At 37.4% G+C, this 23,448-nt stretch overlaps 1 protein-coding gene across 2 annotated transcripts in view; it reads left to right on the top strand.

Moving 5' to 3' along the window:
* LOC140161135 (putative methyltransferase DDB_G0268948) overlaps positions 1-23,052 on the top strand; it is a 37,271-nt gene extending 14,219 nt beyond the window's left edge. For both annotated transcript variants that reach the window (XM_072184565.1, XM_072184564.1), the window contains exons 3-7: positions 7,409-7,566; positions 8,036-8,252; positions 13,591-13,691; positions 19,545-19,673; positions 20,254-23,052. In XM_072184565.1, the coding sequence (XP_072040666.1) occupies positions 7,409-7,566; positions 8,036-8,252; positions 13,591-13,691; positions 19,545-19,673; positions 20,254-20,359 (711 nt within the window). In that variant the 3' untranslated portion in view covers positions 20,360-23,052. The remainder of the gene's footprint in view (positions 1-7,408; positions 7,567-8,035; positions 8,253-13,590; positions 13,692-19,544; positions 19,674-20,253) is intronic.
* Positions 23,053-23,448: the final 396 nt, after the last annotated feature.

Genomic DNA, 23,448 nt, shown 5'->3' with positions numbered 1-23,448 from the left:
TCATTAACAGGTCTAATACCAGGGGCTATTTTAGGAGGGAAAATTCACTGCACGTTGGTAATTGTAGTTAATTTTGTCGCATTGGGCAAAGCGCGCAACAAATGTAAAATTTTAATGCTATGGACCAAATGAGGACAATGGGACCTAATGAAGATATACATTACAGCTTTTGGTTAATTTTGTCCTGGTATTTGGAACCCGGGACCGGGGATGTCTAAACAATCTATCAACACTTGTAATGGCGTCTCATACCCTACAATTTATTACGTCCAGCTAAATCTGCTCCTGTGAATCGTGTTGAACAAATTTCTCACATTATATATTTTCGGTATTATCGGTGGGATACATATATACATATACTGGGTTTCTTTTTTAAAGAGACTGCACAGGTAAAGTCGTCGAGCGAAGCGCGCGAAAACTTTGGTGCCAAAATAATTGTACGAACTTTTCCGTACAAGGACACCTTCATGTCTGCTTTCGGTTGCCAAAATAATTGTACGAGCTTTTCTGTGCAAGGACACCTTCATGTCTGCTTTCGGTTGCCAAAATAATTGTACGAGCTTTTCTGTGCAAGGACACCTTCATGTCTGCTGTCGGTTGCCAAAATAATTGTACGAGCTTTTCTGTGCAAGGACACCTTCATGTCTGCTGTCGGTTGCCAAAATAATTGTACGAGCTTTTCTGTGCAAGGACACCTTCATGTCTGCTGTCAGTTGCCAAAATAATTGTACGAGCTATTCTGTGCAAGGACACCTTCATGTCTGCTTTCGGTTGCCAAAATAATTGTACGAGCTTTTCTGTGCAAGGACACCTTCATGTCTGCTGTCGGTTGCCAAAATAATTGTACGAGCTTTTCTGTGCAAGGACACCTTCATGTCTGCTGTCGGTTGCCAAAATAATTGTACGAGCTTTTCTGTGCAAGGACACCTTCATGTCTGCTTTCGGTTGCCAAAATAATTGTACGAGCTTTTCTGTGCAAGGACACCTTCATGTCTGCTGTCAGTTGCCAAAATAATTGTACGAGCTTTTCTGTGCAAGGACACCTTCATGTCTGCTGTCGGTTGCCAAAATAATTGTACGAGCTTTTCTGTGCAAGGACACCTTCATGTCTGCTGTCGGTTGCCAAAATAATTGTACGAGCTTTTCTGTGCAAGGACACCTTCATGTCTGCTGTCAGTTGCCCAAATAATTGTACGAGCTTTTCTGTGCAAGGACACCTTCATGTCTGCTTTCGGTTGCCAAAATAATTGTACGAGCTTTTCTGTGCAAGGACACCTTCATGTCTGCTTTCGGTTGCCAAAATAATTGTACGAGCTTTTCTGTGCAAGGACACCTTCATGTCTGCTTTCGGTTGCCAAAATAATTGTACGAGGTTTTCTGTGCAAGGACACCTTCATGTCTGCTGTCGGTTGCCAAAATAATTGTACGAGCTTTTCTGTGCAAGGACACCTTCATGTCTGCTGCGCTTTCAGTTGCCAAAATAATTGTACGAGCTTTTCTGTGCAAGGACACCTTCATGTCTGCTGTCAGTTGCCAAAATAATTGTACGAGCTATTCTGTGCAAGGACACCTTCATGTCTGCTTTCGGTTGCCAAAATAATTGTACGAGCTTTTCTGTGCAAGGACACCTTCATGTCTGCTTTCGGTTGCCAAAATAATTGTACGAGCTTTTCTGTGCAAGGACACCTTCATGTCTGCTTTCGATTGCCAAAATAATTGTACGAGCTTTTCTGTGCATGGACACCTTCATGTCTGTTTCGGTTGCCAAAATAATTGTACGAGCTTTTCTGTGCAAGGACACCTTCATGTCTGCTTTCGGTTGCCAAAATAATTGTACGAGCTTTTCTGTGCAAGGACACCTTCATGTCTGCTTTCGGTTGCCAAAATAATTGTACGAGCTTTTCTGTGCAAGGACACCTTCATGTCTGCTGTCGGTTGCCAAAATAATTGTACGAGCTTTTCTGTGCAAGGACACCTTCATGTCTGCTGTCAGTTGCCAAAATAATTGTACGAGCTATTCTGTGCAAGGACACCTTCATGTCTGCTTTCGGTTGCCAAAATAATTGTACGAGCTTTTCTGTGCAAGGACACCTTCATGTCTGCTGTCGGTTGCCAAAATAATTGTACGAGCTTTTCTGTGCAAGGACACCTTCATGTCTGCTGTCGGTTGCCAAAATAATTGTACGAGCTTTTCTGTGCAAGGACACCTTCATGTCTGCTTTCGGTTGCCAAAATAATTGTACGAGCTTTTCTGTGCAAGGACACCTTCATGTCTGCTTTCGGTTGCCAAAATAATTGTACGAGCTTTTCTGTGCAAGGACACCTTCATGTCTGCTGTCGGTTGCCAAAATAATTGTACGAGCTTTTCTGTGCAAGGACACCTTCATGTCTGCTGTCGGTTGCCAAAATAATTGTACGAGCTTTTCTGTGCAAGGACACCTTCATGTCTGCTGTCAGTTGCCCAAATAATTGTACGAGCTTTTCTGTGCAAGGACACCTTCATGTCTGCTTTCGGTTGCCAAAATAATTGTACGAGCTTTTCTGTGCAAGGACACCTTCATGTCTGCTTTCGGTTGCCAAAATAATTGTACGAGCTTTTCTGTGCAAGGACACCTTCATGTCTGCTTTCGGTTGCCAAAATAATTGTACGAGGTTTTCTGTGCAAGGACACCTTCATGTCTGCTGTCGGTTGCCAAAATAATTGTACGAGCTTTTCTGTGCAAGGACACCTTCATGTCTGCTGCGCTTTCGGTTGCCAAAATAATTGTACGAGCTTTTCTGTGCAAGGACACCTTCATGTCTGCTGTCAGTTGCCAAAATAATTGTACGAGCTATTCTGTGCAAGGACACCTTCATGTCTGCTTTCGGTTGCCAAAATAATTGTACGAGCTTTTCTGTGCAAGGACACCTTCATGTCTGCTTACAGTTGCCAAAATAATTGTACGAGCTTTTCTGTGCAAGGACACCTTCATGTCTGCTTTCGATTGCCAAAATAATTGTACGAGCTTTTCTGTGCATGGACACCTTCATGTCTGTTTTCGGTTGCCAAAATAATTGTACGAGCTTTTCTGTGCAAGGACACCTTCATGTCTGCTTTCGGTTGCCAAAATAATTGTACGAGCTTTTCTGTGCAAGGACACCTTCATGTCTGCTTTCGGTTGCCAAAATAATTGTACGAGCTTTTCTGTGCAAGGACATCTTCATGTCTGCTTTCGGTTGCCAAAATAATTGTACGAGCTTTTCTGTGCAAGGACACCTTCATGTCTGCTGCCAGTTGCCCAAATAATTGTACGAGCTTTTCTGTGCAAGGACACCTTCATGTCTGCTTTCGGTTGCCAAAATAATTGTACGAGCTTTTCTGTGCAAGGACACCTTCATGTCTGCTTTCGGTTGCCAAAATAATTGTACGAGCTTTTCTGTGCAAGGACACCTTCATGTCTGCTTTCGGTTGCCAAAATAATTGTACGAGGTTTTCTGTGCAAGGACACCTTCATGTCTGCTGTCGGTTGCCAAAATAATTGTACGAGCTTTTCTGTGCAAGGACACCTTCATGTCTGCTTTCGGTTGCCAAAATAATTGTACGAGCTTTTCTGTGCAAGGACACCTTCATGTCTGCTTTCGGTTGCCAAAATAATTGTACGAGCTTTTCTGTGCAAGGACACCTTCATGTCTGCTTTCGATTGCCAAAATAATTGTACGAGCTTTTCTGTGCATGGACACCTTCATGTCTGTTTTCGGTTGCCAAAATAATTGTACGAGCTTTTCTGTGCAAGGACACCTTCATGTCTGCTTTCGGTTGCCAAAATAATTGTACGAGCTTTTCTGTGCAAGGACACCTTCATGTCTGCTTTCGGTTGCCAAAATAATTGTACGAGCTTTTCTGTGCAAGGACACCTTCATGTCTGCTGTCGGTTGCCAAAATAATTGTACGAGCTTTTCTGTGCAAGGACACCTTCATGTCTGCTGTCAGTTGCCAAAATAATTGTACGAGCTATTCTGTGCAAGGACACCTTCATGTCTGCTTTCGGTTGCCAAAATAATTGTACGAGCTTTTCTGTGCAAGGACACCTTCATGTCTGCTGTCGGTTGCCAAAATAATTGTACGAGCTTTTCTGTGCAAGGACACCTTCATGTCTGCTGTCGGTTGCCAAAATAATTGTACGAGCTTTTCTGTGCAAGGACACCTTCATGTCTGCTTTCGGTTGCCAAAATAATTGTACGAGCTTTTCTGTGCAAGGACACCTTCATGTCTGCTTTCGGTTGCCAAAATAATTGTACGAGCTTTTCTGTGCAAGGACACCTTCATGTCTGCTGTCGGTTGCCAAAATAATTGTACGAGCTTTTCTGTGCAAGGACACCTTCATGTCTGCTGTCGGTTGCCAAAATAATTGTACGAGCTTTTCTGTGCAAGGACACCTTCATGTCTGCTGTCAGTTGCCCAAATAATTGTACGAGCTTTTCTGTGCAAGGACACCTTCATGTCTGCTTTCGGTTGCCAAAATAATTGTACGAGCTTTTCTGTGCAAGGACACCTTCATGTCTGCTTTCGGTTGCCAAAATAATTGTACGAGCTTTTCTGTGCAAGGACACCTTCATGTCTGCTTTCGGTTGCCAAAATAATTGTACGAGGTTTTCTGTGCAAGGACACCTTCATGTCTGCTGTCGGTTGCCAAAATAATTGTACGAGCTTTTCTGTGCAAGGACACCTTCATGTCTGCTGCGCTTTCAGTTGCCAAAATAATTGTACGAGCTTTTCTGTGCAAGGACACCTTCATGTCTGCTGTCAGTTGCCAAAATAATTGTACGAGCTATTCTGTGCAAGGACACCTTCATGTCTGCTTTCGGTTGCCAAAATAATTGTACGAGCTTTTCTGTGCAAGGACACCTTCATGTCTGCTTTCGGTTGCCAAAATAATTGTACGAGCTTTTCTGTGCAAGGACACCTTCATGTCTGCTTTCGATTGCCAAAATAATTGTACGAGCTTTTCTGTGCATGGACACCTTCATGTCTGTTTTCGGTTGCCAAAATAATTGTACGAGCTTTTCTGTGCAAGGACACCTTCATGTCTGCTTTCGGTTGCCAAAATAATTGTACGAGCTTTTCTGTGCAAGGACACCTTCATGTCTGCTTTCGGTTGCCAAAATAATTGTACGAGCTTTTCTGTGCAAGGACATCTTCATGTCTGCTTTCGGTTGCCAAAATAATTGTACGAGCTTTTCTGTGCAAGGACACCTTCATGTCTGCTGCCAGTTGCCCAAATAATTGTACGAGCTTTTCTGTGCAAGGACACCTTCATGTCTGCTTTCGGTTGCCAAAATAATTGTACGAGCTTTTCTGTGCAAGGACACCTTCATGTCTGCTTTCGGTTGCCAAAATAATTGTACGAGCTTTTCTGTGCAAGGACACCTTCATGTCTGCTTTCGGTTGCCAAAATAATTGTACGAGGTTTTCTGTGCAAGGACACCTTCATGTCTGCTGTCGGTTGCCAAAATAATTGTACGAGCTTTTCTGTGCAAGGACACCTTCATGTCTGCTTTCGGTTGCCAAAATAATTGTACGAGCTTTTCTGTGCAAGGACACCTTCATGTCTGCTTTCGGTTGCCAAAATAATTGTACGAGGTTTTCTGTGCAAGGACACCTTCATGTCTGCTTTCGGTTGCCAAAATAATTGTACGAGCTTTTCTGTGCAAGGACACCTTCATGTCTGCTTTCGGTTGCCAAAATAATTGTACGAGCTTTTCTGTGCAAGGACACCTTCATGTCTGCTTTCGATTGCCAAAATAATTGTACGAGCTTTTCTGTGCATGGACACCTTCATGTCTGTTTTCGGTTGCCAAAATAATTGTACGAGCTTTTCTGTGCAAGGACACCTTCATGTCTGCTTTCGGTTGCCCAAATAATTGTACGAGCTTTTCTGTGCAAAGACACCTTCATGTCTGCTTTCGGTTGCCAAAATAATTGTACGAGCTTTTCTGTGCAAGGACACCTTCATGCTTTCGGTTGCCGAATATGAGTTATAAACGTTCAACATAGTCTCGAGATATTTTGGACACCCATGCGTAAATAACATTTACAGGGGTCCAATGGTAAATGTTGTTTTCAGCTTGTAACGCAAAGAAATAAGATATTTCCCACATATATAACAACCCAGCTATCTATCTGAATTTTTTCTTTTTGCAAGCCTCATTAACTTTGTGTCGCATTATACCAGGTGATGATCATTAAGATTTGTAAAATCTGTTCTTTCATATTATCGTTTCATTTGAAATTGAAAATATACACGATCATGATTATTACTTTCAGGAAATTTTACTGTTGAAATATCTTTTTGTGAGCTCCATTAACTTTGCTTCGCAACATACCAGATAATGATCATTATGATTTGTATATGTTTTTTAATATTATTGTTTCATGTGAAATTGAAAATATACATTGTCATGATTATTACTTTAAGTGAAAACAATTATTTTACTTGTTGAATGCGTCGCAACATACCAGGTGATTGTTATAAAATGTGAATTTGGTTTTCAAATTATCGTTTCATGTGAAATTGAAAATCATTATGATCATTACTTTTAGTGAAACTTTTACTTGTTGATGAATTTTCATTTTGTAAGCCTCATTACCTTTGTGTAGAATTATAGCCTACGTGATATACCAGGTGTGACGTGTGATCGTTATGTTTGATATAGCTTCCACCTTTGTCATTTCGCACCGTTTTTTATTTGGTCCAAAAAGGCGAAAAGTAATCAATGTACCCTGAACATTTTTCCAAGACGGCAGAACTTGACCTCCTTCATTATCCCTAAAAACCACCGCAGTATCCATCACCTTTAGGCCTAGATCCCCCTATACTTGAAACCGTGGATCATCCACTTCTCTGGAAGCCACCCCTGGCTACTTTGCTAGCCATTTCCTTAAATCCGCCTCTGGTGACGCCGGTAAATTTTGACAATACCAGAGCCGTTGTAAGGCAATTTTGGTTAGAGGTTGAATAAAGAAAAGTATTGGAAAACTGTTAAAACCATTTTTACATACTGGATTTGCAAGTCGATCTTATTTCGCGTAAGAACTCTCTGGTCATTTGACCGGATGAAACTCAAATGGCATAGAAATATTTTAAGCACGGATTTTTAATTCTCACTGCACGGAATTTTAATCTCAATGCACGAACGTGTCAGGGGGCACGTTAAAATAGCCCCTGTCTAATACTGATTTAAACATTTGTTATGATGTCCCATGTTCATAGCCACTTAAAGCTCACTCATTTTTTACAGATGGTACCGTTTTTCATATTGGGTTCAAGGCGAATACTATTGCTTAATTTATTTTTTGGTTCAAAACATTTACTCAAGTCATATTGTTGAACAAGAATATTATAAAGCTGTGTGTGCATTTTGTTCACAGAAAAAGACACTGAACGTGGCCGTTGATGTCGCTTGCGGATCGGGACAGGGCACTGTTGGTCTGGCGCCGCACTTCAAGAAAGTTATAGGCTATGACATCAGCACGGCGCAAATCAACGAGGGAAGACGCACAACTAAGGCGGAAAATGTTGAATATGAGTAAGTCAATCTATTAACATCATCAAACACCCTAACCCCTACCCCTAACCCCCGCACAAACCCCATCCCACATACCCAGCCAACTCCCACATATATAAATATAAGATGTGTAATAATTGGAAATACCAGATACCATTAATCCCATAAAATTATGTTTGGAGAAGCGTAAGGGAGTGTTCATAAATACCATGGGGTTGGTAAAAGGAGGGAGGGCAAAAACCTTTTGATGTTTCCAGGGGGGGGCAAAAAGTTTTGGACCTTAAAAAGAGGGGGGGGGAGACCAAAAGTTTTTGGTGTTTCGAAGGGGGGGGCAAAAAGTTTTCCGCTTTAAAACCCAAAATTTCCGCGCGCATTGAGACTCTCAATATAAAATTATTGGTCAAGTTTTGGGGAAAATTTCGGCACTAAATATCTTCCAGTGTTGAACTATAGTAGGCCTATAATAATTTCTTGCGTTTCTTTCATGCAGTGTTGCAGATGCAGAGAATATCCCTCTGCCTGACAATTCAGTAGATCTAGTCACCTGCTCACAAGCAGCTCATTGGTTCGACTTTGGTGCATTTTTCCGTGAGGTTGATCGCATCCTGACACCAAATGGTGTATTAGCTGTCTACTCCCGTGGTGATTACGTACTAGTACATCAAGATGCTGATGTAGGCAAGGAACTCACAAAGATTTATAAGGAGGTGAGTATATCAAAGTAGGCTATCATGACATCCTAACTTGTTTGTTACGGTGTGTTTGTTTGTGTGTTTCTTTTTAAAACGTTTACTATGAAAAACACTACATACAACACCATACTTCGTATTGAGCATATCTAGGCATTAAGGCCTGTAGCTGTTAATGTGACACTCTCCGTCGAGTTTTTCGATAAATTCATTAATTTCTCAAAAAGTAAAAATAGCAGTTTAACAAATAATAGTTCAAATGAAAGCCATTATTGGGGGCATAATTATCGTATCATTAAAATAGGTCTGACACCAATTAAAACATGTGTTTTGATGTCCCAAGTTCATAGTAAAATATGCTCACGCTCTTTTTACAGATGGCCTGGAATTTCATATTTCGGTTGCAGCGATTGCCCAAAAATAGGTGGTATGCTTATGAAAAGCGTTTCCGCTTGGAATGTAGATAGTTATTGTTGCTATTACTGTTCGCGATTTTAATTTATGCATTCTTTAGCCGACAATTTTCAATGCAATTTACACACTCAAAATGTCGCTCGCGCAAATACTGATATTTTAAACAGTATCCGTTTTTTAAACGAAACTACTGTCCACATTAGTTCCCAAGACTTTGATGAAAACATAGATACCAAATCAGACTGCATGTGACGAACAGATTTTAAACTAGAATTGAAAGAACCAGCGTATGCCCTATGAAAATGCTGTTTCGTAATAAATCGCGTTGTGATAAAAAGAGGGAATTTTGGACATCCTTTTGGCTGTTTTTTATACCAAGGAAATGCGTGACCTACCCCAAACTTCTCATGTAGCCTTGACTTAATGTCCGTGACTGTTTGATATTATTGAATTTAGACGATTTGAACTATTTACTTACATTTAACCCGATGTTTGGCCAGAGAATGTTGTATTATATTCCAAAGATGGCGACAGCTACAGACTCACTTTAAACCAGTAAAAAGGACACGTTTCTGCTCAGATGTTTCAGAGTTTGAGACCATATATTCACGGTTTTCCTATTACAATTCAAACCTATGACAAATTTGGCTGGTTTGCGATATGCGCTTTTTCATCCTGATGTGGTAGTGATGTCAGTACAGTGAGCATTTAATTGGGCACAGCCAAATAATTACTAGCGTTCGGTCAAAGCGCTGGTGTACACATGCACACGCTTAATACGCCACATAGATGCGCGAGCGAAACAGCTGCTTCAACGCGTTGACGTTGACTGCCACATCAGGGTGAAAAATGGTAGGCCTACATGTATGACTATAAAACCTCAAACACGCCCCTCGATAAAGGTTGGCAAATGATGGAGGCGGCAGTTTAGCGAATATGCGAGTGCAAGCGCCGCCCTAACCGTGGAAGGTTTCCGCATACCGAATATAGGTTTATATCATGGCCTCTAGGCCTCATGGTTTATTTTTCGAAAAGAAATCATAATCAATTGAGAAGGGAATGGATATTGCCATAATAATATCAAAGTTAATACTTGTCGTCCATAACAAGAAGGAATGCATCACGATTGTATAATATCCAGCTTTGGTATTTCATTTGATTACACTAAACATATGAAGCTTTATCTTTACTAGATTTATGCACTGAACATTTGCAGACCAGGCCTTCTACATGTAGTGAGCACCACATTAGATTGTGTTTACAAGAAATATTTATAAAATAAATAAATAACATGAATCCATATAAGATTTATATAGTGCACCAGAGGATACAAAGCGCTGTAATTTCGCTGCTACTAGTGAATTATCAGAATCAGATATCATCAACTATGCCGATTGTAGCCGATTAGATTGTAACATCCACTTATTATCTCAGCAGTTCCCCAAAGTCCATTGGATGAAGAAAGATGTGAGCGGTATGAATTAATAAGTGTCGCCTCCTAGAAATATCTTAGATCACCAGCTTGGATGATAAAATATTATCTAGAAACACGCATCTGTTTTTCAAGGTCTCCCTTTCATCTATTGACCTTAAAGAAAGGATTAAAATTATTGAATAGAATCCATGACCTGACGCAACGCATTATTAATGAGTAGCTATTAGGGACAGTCATGATGTTATAGTTGAGCGAGCAACGTATGACCACTACACAGGTCAATGGCCTGATTGTGATCTGGCGGGTTTTTTAAAAGCACAGTCCCTGAACTACGGTGTACCATGAGGGACATGCAAACTTAAAATAATTTTTCACAAACTCAAATATTTTTTTGCAAACTGAAATGATTTTCTACAAACTCAAATATTTTTTTACAAACTTGAAATATTTTTTTGCAAACTTTCGACTTTCACGAGAGAGCAAGACTCCCAGCGAGACTCAGGCTATCGAGATTGAGTCTATAGCGATGCGATATGATTTTTTTAAAAGAAGGGTCTTAGACCGCTCGGCCACACGACTTGTTGGTATCCATCTTGAATTTTTTTACATATAATCGCAACCTCAACATAGGCTTACCACGTGGCAAGCAAAGGCAGAAAACGTACCATATTTTGGAATTTTATTTGCTTAAAACATTAATGTGTATTAATAGCGCCCAATTGTTGTTAAGGAGGCTGTGTACTCTCAGACATGCATGTAGTAAAAGTGCAATAACTTTGTAATTATTCGCACAAGACATATAAAAGTATACATTTGTATGAAGGCAAGACATCAATAAATCTTAATATAAATACAGATTTGGGGTAAAAACAACAATTCTGAAGAAAATCACAAAAAAGTGAGATTTTGGCAATATTTGTTAGGTACATCATAACAAAAAAACACTCTTTCCAAAATATTTTATTTTGTTTTTAGCTCAACTTGAGGCTCCATTCCAAAAGCGGTTTTTTAATATTTTTTTATATCAATTGGCCTTATATTTTGAGATATTGACCATATAAGACATCAAATTGAACTTTTAAAATTCACAAACGCCTATTTGCACAAAATGATGCCTAAAATCGGAAATAGACCAAAATATAAAAAAATGAGAAAACCGTTTCTTGAGTCAATCGTGCTTTTTACGATGATCATATTGGCTTACCTATAGATGCTGTATGTATTGAGTTATCGTGTACCTAAATCGTCATTTTACCGAGAAAATGAACATTGAAATAATGGCCGTTGAAGTTTAAAGTGGTCACATTTTGCACTTTCATCGAATATCACAGGGGAATAGGGCAGTTTTCGTTTTTGTACCTTATATTACGTGAACATCGGGTAAATCCACAGCCCCTTGAGAAGTTTGAGCGAATTCATTCATAACTTGATATTTAAATCGGGGGAAAGAACTTGAAAAATCCCACATTTTATCAGCTAAAACGGAGCCTTTTGACCACTAGGTTTTTGTGAAATCAGTGCTTCCGTGGTGTTTCCATAAGATGCGCCGCGCATGCAGATAAGCGTCGCGTATGCGTAGCGTATTTGTGCGTTAACAAATTGCGCGATACACAACGCGATGCGTTGTTGGGCGCGTGTACCCTGCTGGTTCAACAAAGATTTTCTTTCCTTTTCAATTTCAAACACGAGTGGAATAGTGAAATAAAATCCTTAAAATATTGCAGTTGGGGTTTACAAATCTGGATTTTCATTCCTTTTATTTATAAAAAACATAACAAAGTGCAAACATCAAAAAAAACTCAATTTTGCGAAAGAAACAATGTCTAGAGTACACAGCCGCGTTAAGAGGCGCACCATTTGATTTCAAGGGGCATGGGAGTTTTTGAAAAAAACTTCGCCCACTAGTGAGACGAAAAAACATAACAAAGTGCAAACATCAAAAAAACTCAATTTTGCGAAAGAAACAATGTCTAGAGTACACAGCCGCGTTAAGAGGCGCACCATTTGATTTCCAAGGGGCATGGGAGTTTTTTGAAAAAAAAACTTCGCCCACTAGTGAGACGAAAAAACATAACAAAGTGCAAACATCAAAAAAAACTCAATTTTGCGAAAGAAACAATGTCTAGAGTACACAGCCGCGTTAAGAGGCGCACCATTTGATTTCAAGGGGCATGGGAGTTTTTGAAGAAAAAAAAACTTCGCCGCCACTAGTGAGACGAAAAAACAACTTCGCCTACTAGTGAGATGGAAATTTTTTTTGCCTCACTGGTGAGTAAAACAAATTTCTCCCACCCAACTTTGTATAGGTATACATTATAATTGAAAAATAAATAAAAAAGGCGGTGAAAATAAATCCTCCCTTTGGAGGCGATAAAAAATACAAAAAAATTCTGCCTGACCCAAACTCCCATGCACCCCTGAGAATCTAATGGTGCGTCCCCTGCGTGATCTAAATACAGAAATCCGACAATAAATGGGCCTCTACATGCACAATAAATTATATTAAAGTTTGCAACAACAAAAATTAAAGTTTGTAATAATTATACAAAATTGAAAAAAATCATTTGAGTTTGTAAAAATTATCAAAGTTTGCAAAAATTATTTTAAGTTAGCATGTTCCTCATGGTACACCGTACTGAACATAACATATCCGTGGGCATATGACCGAAATTGCCTAGCAATTGACGTCTCATGTCAACGCAGTCTATAGTGTGATTAGAACATTATTGTCTGGTGATCATTATAGTATGATCAGTACGAAAAATCCAGATTTTCAAAAATTAACAGAACCACTTTTTAGCGGGAATTTTCGTAAGTTACACAGCTGAAGTTATGAAAGGGTTGAAAGACTACAATATTATGGCATAAACAAGAATATGTTCGATTGGTCTTTATTCCTATAGGCTGAACCCTTAACAGCTGAAATCTAGAAGATAATCATGCTGACTAAATTTCGGCCAGGCATAAGTGACCTGGTGAGCTAAGGAGGTCGCCGTAAATAGCTGGTCGGTGTATTTTTACAGGACAGACAAGTGTAGCCGACAATCGGGCGTTACCCTGATCGGAACCGACTGTAACGATGTCTTTTTCATGGATCATCTGCCCCGCCATTACCAGATGAACCACGGGAGAGCGTAGATTTGTTTTTATCAGTGTGGTCAAAATATTATTGTAATACCGTATTTGTTATGTTCACAAAATATCAGGCTAAGTGTTAACGCTTAAATAACATTATGGTGGAGAATGTTGTCCAAATGTTTTTGAATGTTATTAAAAACGTTTTATACCCTTTATTTATCGATGATATGTAACCCAACATTTAGACAGTTTTTTTTTTTGTAAAACGTTTCGTGTTTGCCGGGGGTGATTGATTGCTTGTTCGATTAATTGATTGATTTGTTTGTTCATTCATTCGTTCGTTCGTTCGTTCGTTCGTTCGTTCATTCATTCGTTCATTTATTTACTATCTATTTGTGTATTCATTAATTATGTAATTCACTCTTTCAGTGCACATGGAAGACATTAGCTGCCTATTGGAATGACCCAGTCCATGCCACCAGACAGAATGGATATGTAGATCTTGATATACCATATCCAGACTTTGAAAGGTACAAAAAATAATGACTTCGTAAAAATAATTATTGTTACCATTCATAAAAGACTCATATTGCTTTGCGGGCATGGATATCTTGTTTGATTTTAACGGTCGCTCCGTGCAGCCAAGCTCAAGGAAATTACTTAGCCGGGACGGAATGAAATCAAAATTCGACCAGCGGTTGACCGCCGGTTCCGTCCGGTTTCTATTGTTCTAAAATGGAAACCGGATGGAACCGGACGGAAACGGCGGTCAACCGCCGGTTGAGTTTTGATTTCATCACTTAAGTCATGCTAAAAAATCATTGACAAGCTCACCCACAGCTGACCTATTATGTAAAGAAGAGAAACAAACTGAATAGAAAATACTGACCCGGGAAATGAATTCCACTCCCAACAAATAAAATATTTTTTACTATCACCTCAACTGTCGCAGAGGCTTAACTTTGCATCTGCGTGAGCACATAGCATTGCCAGTATGTATTTATAGTTTCTCCATTCTTTACATAAAATAAGCAAAAATAACATCATGTTCTTATTTTGGTCTAGCCTGCTTGGCGCTGATCAATATACTGTCTTAGGTTTTATTTAAAGCAAAGCAAGATTTTGCAGTTGAGTATGTAATCTCACATTTTACATTATATGCGATATGCGAGTTACAAGTTAACTTACATTAATTTACAATATTGTGAATGCGCTATCTTCAGTAGACAGCATGTTTGCGTATATACTTATATATCTTTTCGAGTAGACTTCTCCGTAGTCCACTTGCCAATTGTGCATACTCTGGCTATTACATTTAAGCTTAAAACTCTGATTCAATTATTTGTGCACAATTGATAGATTTTCACATCTGATCTTTTCAGTCACCGTACTCCCTCTGTTTGTTATAGTCCTGGCCCTAGCTAGAACCCGGCCTACACCGGATAGGGCAGAGATTTTGACACTTGATTTGGGTTATTGGACCTTTGAGGTTAACGAATCACAGAGGTGCTTTTGCGAAAGCGGCTGCGAATTCGAGAAATCCAAGATGGCCGCCGGCGGCCATTTTGAAAATTGTAAATTTTAGTTTTCACTCAATATTCATGTGTAATACATCATTCTATAGGTTTCTGCATACAAGGAATCAATTTCTGACATTATTTTTATGATTGAAGGTCAGTATAACATGTTTACATTCAAAATGGCCGCCAAATGGTTGCCAAAAGATGGGGTTTTCATTAAAATGTATTTAGAATTCAATATTTTAACTTATTTGATGTTAAAAATAACCATGGGTTGCTGATATTATGGTAAGTTGTCTATGTCATTTCTATCATCTCCTGGATATGTTTAAAATCAAAATGGCTGCCAAAATGGCCGCCAAAATCGTCTTTTTCATTAAAATGTGTTACAGGAGTATTATGAAGTACCAGATTTACAATGAAATGGTGCCAAACATTGTGTTCTTTTTGTATTCAAAGTATCTCTCTGGTAAAGGGGTAACAATATGACATCAGCATCAATTAATATGATCTCATGGGCATGTAAACATTCAAAATGGCCGCCAAAATGGCTGCAAAAACATGATTTTTTCATTAAAATGATATTTAAAACAGCATTTTAATAGATGTTGTGTTAAATATTTTCATTGAACGCTGATATAATGTTAAAGGAGTATTTCTATCCAAATTTCTTCCTGCTCATGTGTTTTACATTCATGAAAGAAACCTAAACCCAAATTTTCATGCAAATCGGACATTCAGTTGGCGAATTATGGGCTATAACATATATTTCAATGGTCCATAGGATTGTGTGTGATACTTTCGTTGTCGACAGAATGAAATTCAAAATCGAACATTTCGGCCCGTTTCTCTAGATATAAATTATAAATTTATAAGATAAATTTGCAAGATTCCTTTTGCACATGATCATTATGCACCTAGTAAGGGAGACCGGGGCAGGTTGGCCCCTTTTTCCCCACTTATCTGGAGAGCTCAGTTTGTGGGTTAGGAGGCTCTCAATTTGATACTTGAGAGCTGTTTACTCTAGGTAAATGCTAACAAATTTATATGGCTCTGTGACTTATACAAAAGTTATAGTAGTTGTAGGAGAGAGCGAAAAGAAAATTAACCAGGCCGGGGCAGGTTGGCCCACCAAACGGGGCAGGTTGGCCCTCTATGCACAACCGTGTGTTATTGCCATATTTCTTTCCAATAAAACATTCTAAAGTTACAACTGCAGTAAGATATCACCTATCATAGTTCCAAGATAATCAAAAAATAAAATTAATTTTGCGCCATCATGGGTCATTCTTGAGGAAATAGCTAAAATCAAGGAAATAACGTTAACCAATCATCTTATAAAACCCATAACGAAAAACTGAAAGGCTGTGGATAACAATTGTAATTGACTTTTTTGTTCATTATTAACTATTCTGAGTGATGAATTACTTTTTATGTACAAATTCCCAATTATAAAGAAATATGATATTGAAATATTGCTATTTCCAGTCAAAAAGTGCTCAAATAGGACAACAATATAGATTTTTTTGTACTATACTCCGCCTTTGAACAATTTTATCCATGGAACTGACTAGTGTTGGTGTGTAAATTGTATTTTGCTTAATTTGACACAAAATGGGTGAAAATGGAGAAAGTATGCATAACTCTTGCCCATAAACACAATGGGGGCAACCTGCCCCAGCACAAGTGGGCCAACCTGCCCCATAGTCTATTTTTTGTTTTCCATCAAATTCCGCAAAACAGAAACAGGATGGAAAGCTTTCAACTATATGGCATTTTAAGCAAGACCCATACCTTCCAGCAACTTACAATTTACATAATGTATTATGTGCAACAATAGTGCTTTCTTTCCTTTCTTTTTTTCTCCAAAATGACCATGCAAGTAGTTTTTAAATTGATAATATTATGTCTCAACAACATGTAATTTATCTGATTTTTTAAGGAAATGGTGCCACATGAGTGCTTTCTTCGAGATCCAAAAATATCTTTGTGGCAGAAGGGTAACATAAAATATGTCATTCAAAATTATCCCATGGGTAAGTTCAAAGAAATAAAAGTGACTCCCAAAATGGCCACCAAAATATTATTTTTCATCAAAATCTGTTACAGCGACACTAGGTATCTGGTTTTCAAGGGGATGGTGCCATAAAAGGAGAGTATTTTCCCACATAATCATTATAGCATAGCAGTAATAGGAAAACAGCCTGGACTTATGGGTAATTGGGCATGTTTAAAATTCAACTTGGCCACCAAAATAATATTTTGGATGTTGGTGTAACAGTCATTTAAAAGAGTATATTATATTCTTTTAAATGACTGTTACCCCAACTTTCAAGATACCAGTTTTTTACAGGAGATGTCATTTTTTTATTTCATGGCATATGGTTAACATTCTGTCGTAAAATGATTCTGCCGGCATGCTCATACCAACGGGACCCCTTATATACTAGGTGCATAATGATCATGTGCAAGAGGAATCTTGCAAATATATTCCCTTTCCAGAGAAACCGGCCAACATGTTCGATTTTGAATTTTATTCTGTCGCCAACGAAAGTATAACACACAATCCTATGGACCATTGAAATATACGGTATGTTATAGTCCATAATTCGCCAACGGAATGTCCGATTTGCATGAAATTTAGGATTTAAGATTCTTTTATGAATGTAAAAACACATGAGCAGGAAGAAATTGGGATAGAAATATCCCTTTAACATTATATCAGCGTTCCATGGAAATATTTAACACAACATCTATTAAAATGCTGTTTTAAATACCATTTTAATGAAAAAATCATGTTTTGCAGCCATTTTGGCGGCCATTTTGAATGTTTACATGCCCATATGAGATAATATTAATTGATGCCGATGTCATATTGTTACCCCTTTACCAGAGGGATACTTTGAATACAAAAGAACACAATGTTTGGCACCATTTCATTGTAAATCTGGTACTTTATTCAGTTCAGTTCAGTTCTCTCCATATGGAGAGATTTATTTACTTTATAATACTCCTGTAACACATTTTAATACTCCTGTAACACATTTTAATGAAAAAAGACTATTTTGGCAGCCATTTTGGCAGCCATTTTGATTTTTAAACATATCCAGGAGATGATAGAAATGACATAGACGACTTATGCTTTGTTGTCACCATAATATCAGCATCCCATGGTTATTTTTAACATCAAATAAGTTAAAATATTGAATTCTAAATGCATTTTAATGAAAACCCCATCTTTTGGCAACCATTTGGCGGCCATTTTGAATGTAAACATGTTATACTGACCTTCAATCATAAAAATAATGTCAGAAATTGATTCCTTGTATGCAAAAACCTATAGAATGATGTATTACACATGAATATTGAGTGAAAACTAAAATTTAAAATTTTCAAAATGGCCGCCGGCGGCCATCTTGGCACTCTCGAATTCGCAGCCGCTTTCGCAAAAGCACCTCCGTGATTCTTTAACCTCAAAGGTCCAATAACCCAAATCAAGTGTCAAAATCTCTGCCCTATCCGGTGTAGGCCGGGTTCTAGCTAGGGCCTTAACTCGGAAAATAAACTGGCAGATTCTAAAATTATAATTGTTCAGTATTGAAGTGCCATTATAGTTATGCCATTATGATATGTTGCATTCAATAATATAAGCCTACGTATACTTTACTTTTACTGTCACAAATATAATTATATAAACTTTTTCATAACCATTTTATACTAGTATTTTGATGTAATAAATATCAGTATAATTTCGAGTTCAACTGAATGCGTTCATCATGATTAATAACATATTTTTATTTATCAAAAATCGACTATGGCATAGTCTACTTTTCCAGCAGCTGTTTTCGTAATTAATGAGATAGATCTGTATAGATTACACATTTAAATTGAATACACTGAATGATTTAGGTTAATAAGCCCAATCGCCATTCTAACTTCCGGTTTTTGAGAGCAGTTTTGGGACACTTTGACCTCTGACATATCGGGAAAATTTATGTAATTATTATTAATTTTCTTATTATTGTCATAATTTTGATCATTAAAATACCAAATAATTAATTTGTAAAATACTAATATTTTTCATATTTGTTTTAATTAGTGTAAAACATTTTAGATTATATTTTGTACGTACAAAAAAACAATATTTCTGAATTTTCTGAAAGGTCAAAGGACAAAGTGTCTCAAAACTGCAAAAACTGTCCTACAATGCATTGTCAAAACCAGGTCTTTTATTTATATTAACCATTCTGTGATATTAACCCTAACCCTCTTCACATGGGTGTCGACTGCAGTCGACGCCAATTCCAAATGTTTAAAAATTGTACATTTTCATGACCATATTTGGAATCAGCGTGAAAAATGTATTACAATGCTTGGAAACAAACCCAGTTTTAGTTCAGTCGTTCTTCAGATAACTCTTGATATTTTGAGAAAATATCGCAAAAGTTGGACGCTGAACATTAAAAGGGCATTTCATGATCCACAGCATCACCCCCCCCCCCTTTTTCTCCAAAAATAGTTGAGATTTTTATACCACTGAAACCTCTGGCTACAAAATGCCTGAGACTAGTAAACCACTGGTTTACTAGTCTCAGATGATGTTTATGTACAAAACATTAATGCTTATGTACAAAACATGTCTTGCAGATTAATTCATTTAGCAAAAATATCGTGAAAGATGAAATTACAACGCATTATTTGTCTTATCTGAATGCATAACTCGCAAACGTAAAATCGGAATAAACTGAAATTTTGAGAATAAGCTTTTTTCGTGGATATCTACTGAATAATGTTATAAAAAGATGATGTTAGGATCACGAAATACTCCCTTAAATGCTAATATAAATGTTTGTATTTCCACAGAGTGACGATGGAGTGCCAGCTGGACCTGACTCTAACACGATTGGCAGGATTTATCAGTAGCTTTACTGCCTATCAACGTTTTCATAGAGAGAACCCCAATGATGATATATTCACTCCCTTACATGCTAGGTAGGATGCACGAGCCTTGTGTTTATTTAATCTTTTCTTTATCTTTTCTTTATCTTTTCTTAATTTCTTGATTTTAGGAATGTTTCCAATTTTAGAGTACCGGTACTTTCAAGATTTCAATAAACTAGCTTTCCTGACACAAACATCATGGAAAAGTTTGGAATACTTTTATTTTTTAAAGCGCTGCTTTTTTTCCCTTGGGAAGACAATCCCATATTTTGTTATTGACCTAAGTTTCCCAAGTACACAAGGGATATTTTTTGAAAGATTATATTGAAAAATATGTCTTAGGTGACACAGCCTATAAAAAGAGGTCCTGCATTGTGCTAAGGAGGGGTCCTGCATTGTGCTAAGGAGGGGTCCTTTTTGATAACATGTCGTGATAAAGAGAGACGTCTTTATGTATACTAAACTGACAGAATTTAACAAAGATGAGGTCTTTTACATTTTTAACAAAAATATCGTGGCGTGTTTTGGGGGTCCTTTTTTAAATGAAAAAGTACAAAAACAAGATATTTGTACGCTTTAAACCTATACTTTGTATTTGAATCGTATTTTATTTTGACATTGAATTCTTCAGGTTCCTGCAAGCATTGAATGTTCAAACTTTACCCGAGGAGACTATAGTGACAACAAGCTGCCCTATATCTATGATGATTGGACGCAAACCTGACACCAATTTATAACTAGAGATGTTTGGTGCGATTAATGTAATCTCTTAAAGAGGAAGCCCCACCAGAGCACTTCTTCTAGGGTGAACCAAACCTGCCTGGTTATCAAATTAATCAGTGACAATGTTATCTCTAAATTTGACAGGTGCTAATTGATGCAATAACATTAAAACATCAATTAGCACCTGTCAAATTCAGAGATAACCTTGTCACTGATTAATTTGATAACAAGGGAGGTTTGGTTCACCCCAGAAGAATTGCTCTGACGGGGCTTCCTCTTTAATAAAATATTGTAATTAACTACTTAATTAGATAGGCCACAAGAGGGTTAATTGGAGAAAGTGGATTTGAGTTTAAAATTATAAATTCTTCATGGACGAGGTGATAAACGATTTCAAGTAATATAATTCCCCTGTCTGGTCATTACTGGCTCAGCATTTTAAATATCAAAAGTACCATATTACTGTTTAAAGCCATAATGTACGATCTTATACGCGTAATATGAAATCTTTCTTTTTTCAAATATGATTTTTTTGGCATATTTGTAATGTTTACACATGTCCCAACTTACACCTAAAAGGAATCAGCCAAATTTGTTGTGTTTTTAAGTCATCGGAGCAATTTTGACATAAAGTCATTATTGCGATGAAATGTCCGGCATAGAACTCCATGTTAAACGACCAAAATGGCCAGTGGAATTTCTTTCACTTTCCCTTGAGCTTAAAATGGGCAGAAAGCCTTCCCGGCAGTTATTGCTAATAATATTTCAGCATTTTGGGTAAAGAATAACAAAATTAAAATTTGACGGAAATCATACATTATGGCTTTAATTAAATCGAAAATGTATTTTTGTTCACTGAAGTGAAAGACATCACATTTGCTCTGTGAGCGTCTGTGCAGATTTTGTAAACTAAAAATGAGTAAAATAATAAGCAAGTATATCTGCGTGCAATCGGTAATGTAATGGTGAAAGATATCCTTTACTAATTTTTGCGAAAAGCCTGCCAAAGACTCCTCACGAGCCATATCGAGGGGGGGGGCTACTCAGACTCAGTACTTCTCTGGGGATGAACATACTAAGTACTAAATTTTATTAAAACCTCTTGGTGGACACGTTTTTGCAATCAATTATCATAAAACAAACACAGACATGAGAGCATTGAAATGTAGTTGTATTAATAATACATTAATACATATAGTTTAGTTTATATGTAAACTCAACTCTTCCCATTCCATAGGTATTTTATGTATATTTTGGTGTTTATTTGTTTCTTTTAATATAACATGCCCCCTTCGGTTTATATATCAATAAGCTTCAATAGGCGCGGTAGCCTCTTCTTCAACAGATAACGTTTTAAATGGTCTATGATTGTAGTTGAGTATGTGGAGTGTGATGTCTGCTTCTGCAGAAAGTGTCACGATTCACGAATAAAAGGCGAGTTATTTTTTTTCAACAGAAGAAGCCTACTGATGGTAAAAATTTGGAAAGTAACTGGGTTTTTAGAAGATCTAGTAATTTAAATATTTACCCGTTTGCAGGTGCAACACACATAATTTAGTAAAAAGAACACTAGACGAAAAAATACATGCAGTTATCGTGACTTTTGATGCTTTGGTTAATTGTAATTATATAGGCCTACGCATGTTATTGAGTGCCAAAGTTAACAGACCAGACATGTTTAATGTTCATCATATTTGGCGTGCCTTAATAAGAACGCATGCACCTTTCTTCAAAATATACAAAGAAAGCCTAGAGAGAGCTGAAAGATGTATAATATTTACAAAACTACCAAAGGAAATTAATTTAAAGATTTTGTCAAAATCGGGTACAATGCATGCTATCTTCGGTACACAACAATAAGTTAACAACTTTTAGTGGGCATGTTTTATTATCAGTAACAATATGGGTTTATAATCTAGTACCGTTTAGTACAATGTAGTACCGTTTAGTGCAATGTAGTACCGTTTAATGCAATAGGCCTATAGTACAGTTTAGTACAATTTAGTACCGTTTAGTTATACAATTTAGTACCGTATAGTGCAATGTAGTACCGTTTAGTACAATGTAGTACCGTTTGGTACAATGAAGTACCATTTAGTACAATGTTGTATCGTTTTGTTCAATTTAGTACCGTTTAGTGTAATGTAGTACCGTTTAGTACAATGTAGTATCGTTTATTTGTAAGTCTCTAGCTGTTTAGTCGTATAATATTTTAGTAAGCATTGAATCCAATGTGACAAACTGGCCTATACAAGGGGCAAAAAAGATTCCAACAAGCGCAACAAAGAGACAACACGGTTTTTTCAATGAAGCTTTACCGTATTTAAAGCAGTTTTTTCAGTTTTTAATTCTCTGTACTTTTCATAAATTTCATTTTATTCGTCTTTCTTTTCTTTTTTTCTTTTGTACCTTTTGTTTTAAATTAAAAGCACGCATAAATTAGCCATTTACCACTCTCAAACCAGATGTGTAGTCCGGAGAGTTTTGAATAGGCCAGTTTGCCACTTAAAACTTAAAACTGGACCTTCGTCTAATCAAATGCCTGTAACTTTGCTTCTTGAAGTCACATTGGAATCAATGGGGTGTTATAATGTGCCGAATTAGATAGTGCATCTAATAAAAAAAACCAAATGGTTTTCATTTGGACGTTCATTATTTTGTTTGGATTCGATGTCCTGTACTGTACTGAAATAAATAAATATGAGATACCCGGTATGTGCCTAATAATTGCTTCAATATTTTTAATTTAAGCTATCTCCAGAAGATAGTAAAAACACGAATTTACCATGATTTTTTAACGAAAGATAAAGTCGCAAGACATGCCGTAATTTGCTCGATTTCGGTACCCGGTGTCTATTAAGCTCCTGCATTAACTAACACGGTGAATGTTAAAATTGAAATATCTCAAGAACGGAATACCGTATGACGCTGAAACAAACTTTGAAACAAAGCCATCCGATTTCTCTATCTGTTATTTTTAATTTAGTGTATGATGAATTCGTTTGTTTTTGCTATCAACTGTCGATAGCTCAAATTTAAATCCGGGGGGGCACTCAATACATATGTGTTGTCATCACCGAGCAGAAATCCGCGGGAAAGGGTA

The sequence above is a fragment of the Amphiura filiformis genome, chromosome 9 (genome assembly GCF_039555335.1).
Source record: "Amphiura filiformis chromosome 9, Afil_fr2py, whole genome shotgun sequence".
Lineage (NCBI taxonomy): Eukaryota > Metazoa > Echinodermata > Ophiuroidea > Amphilepidida > Amphiuridae > Amphiura > Amphiura filiformis.
The sequence above is the reverse complement of the archived record's forward strand: the minus strand, read 5'-3'. Positions and strand labels throughout refer to the sequence as shown.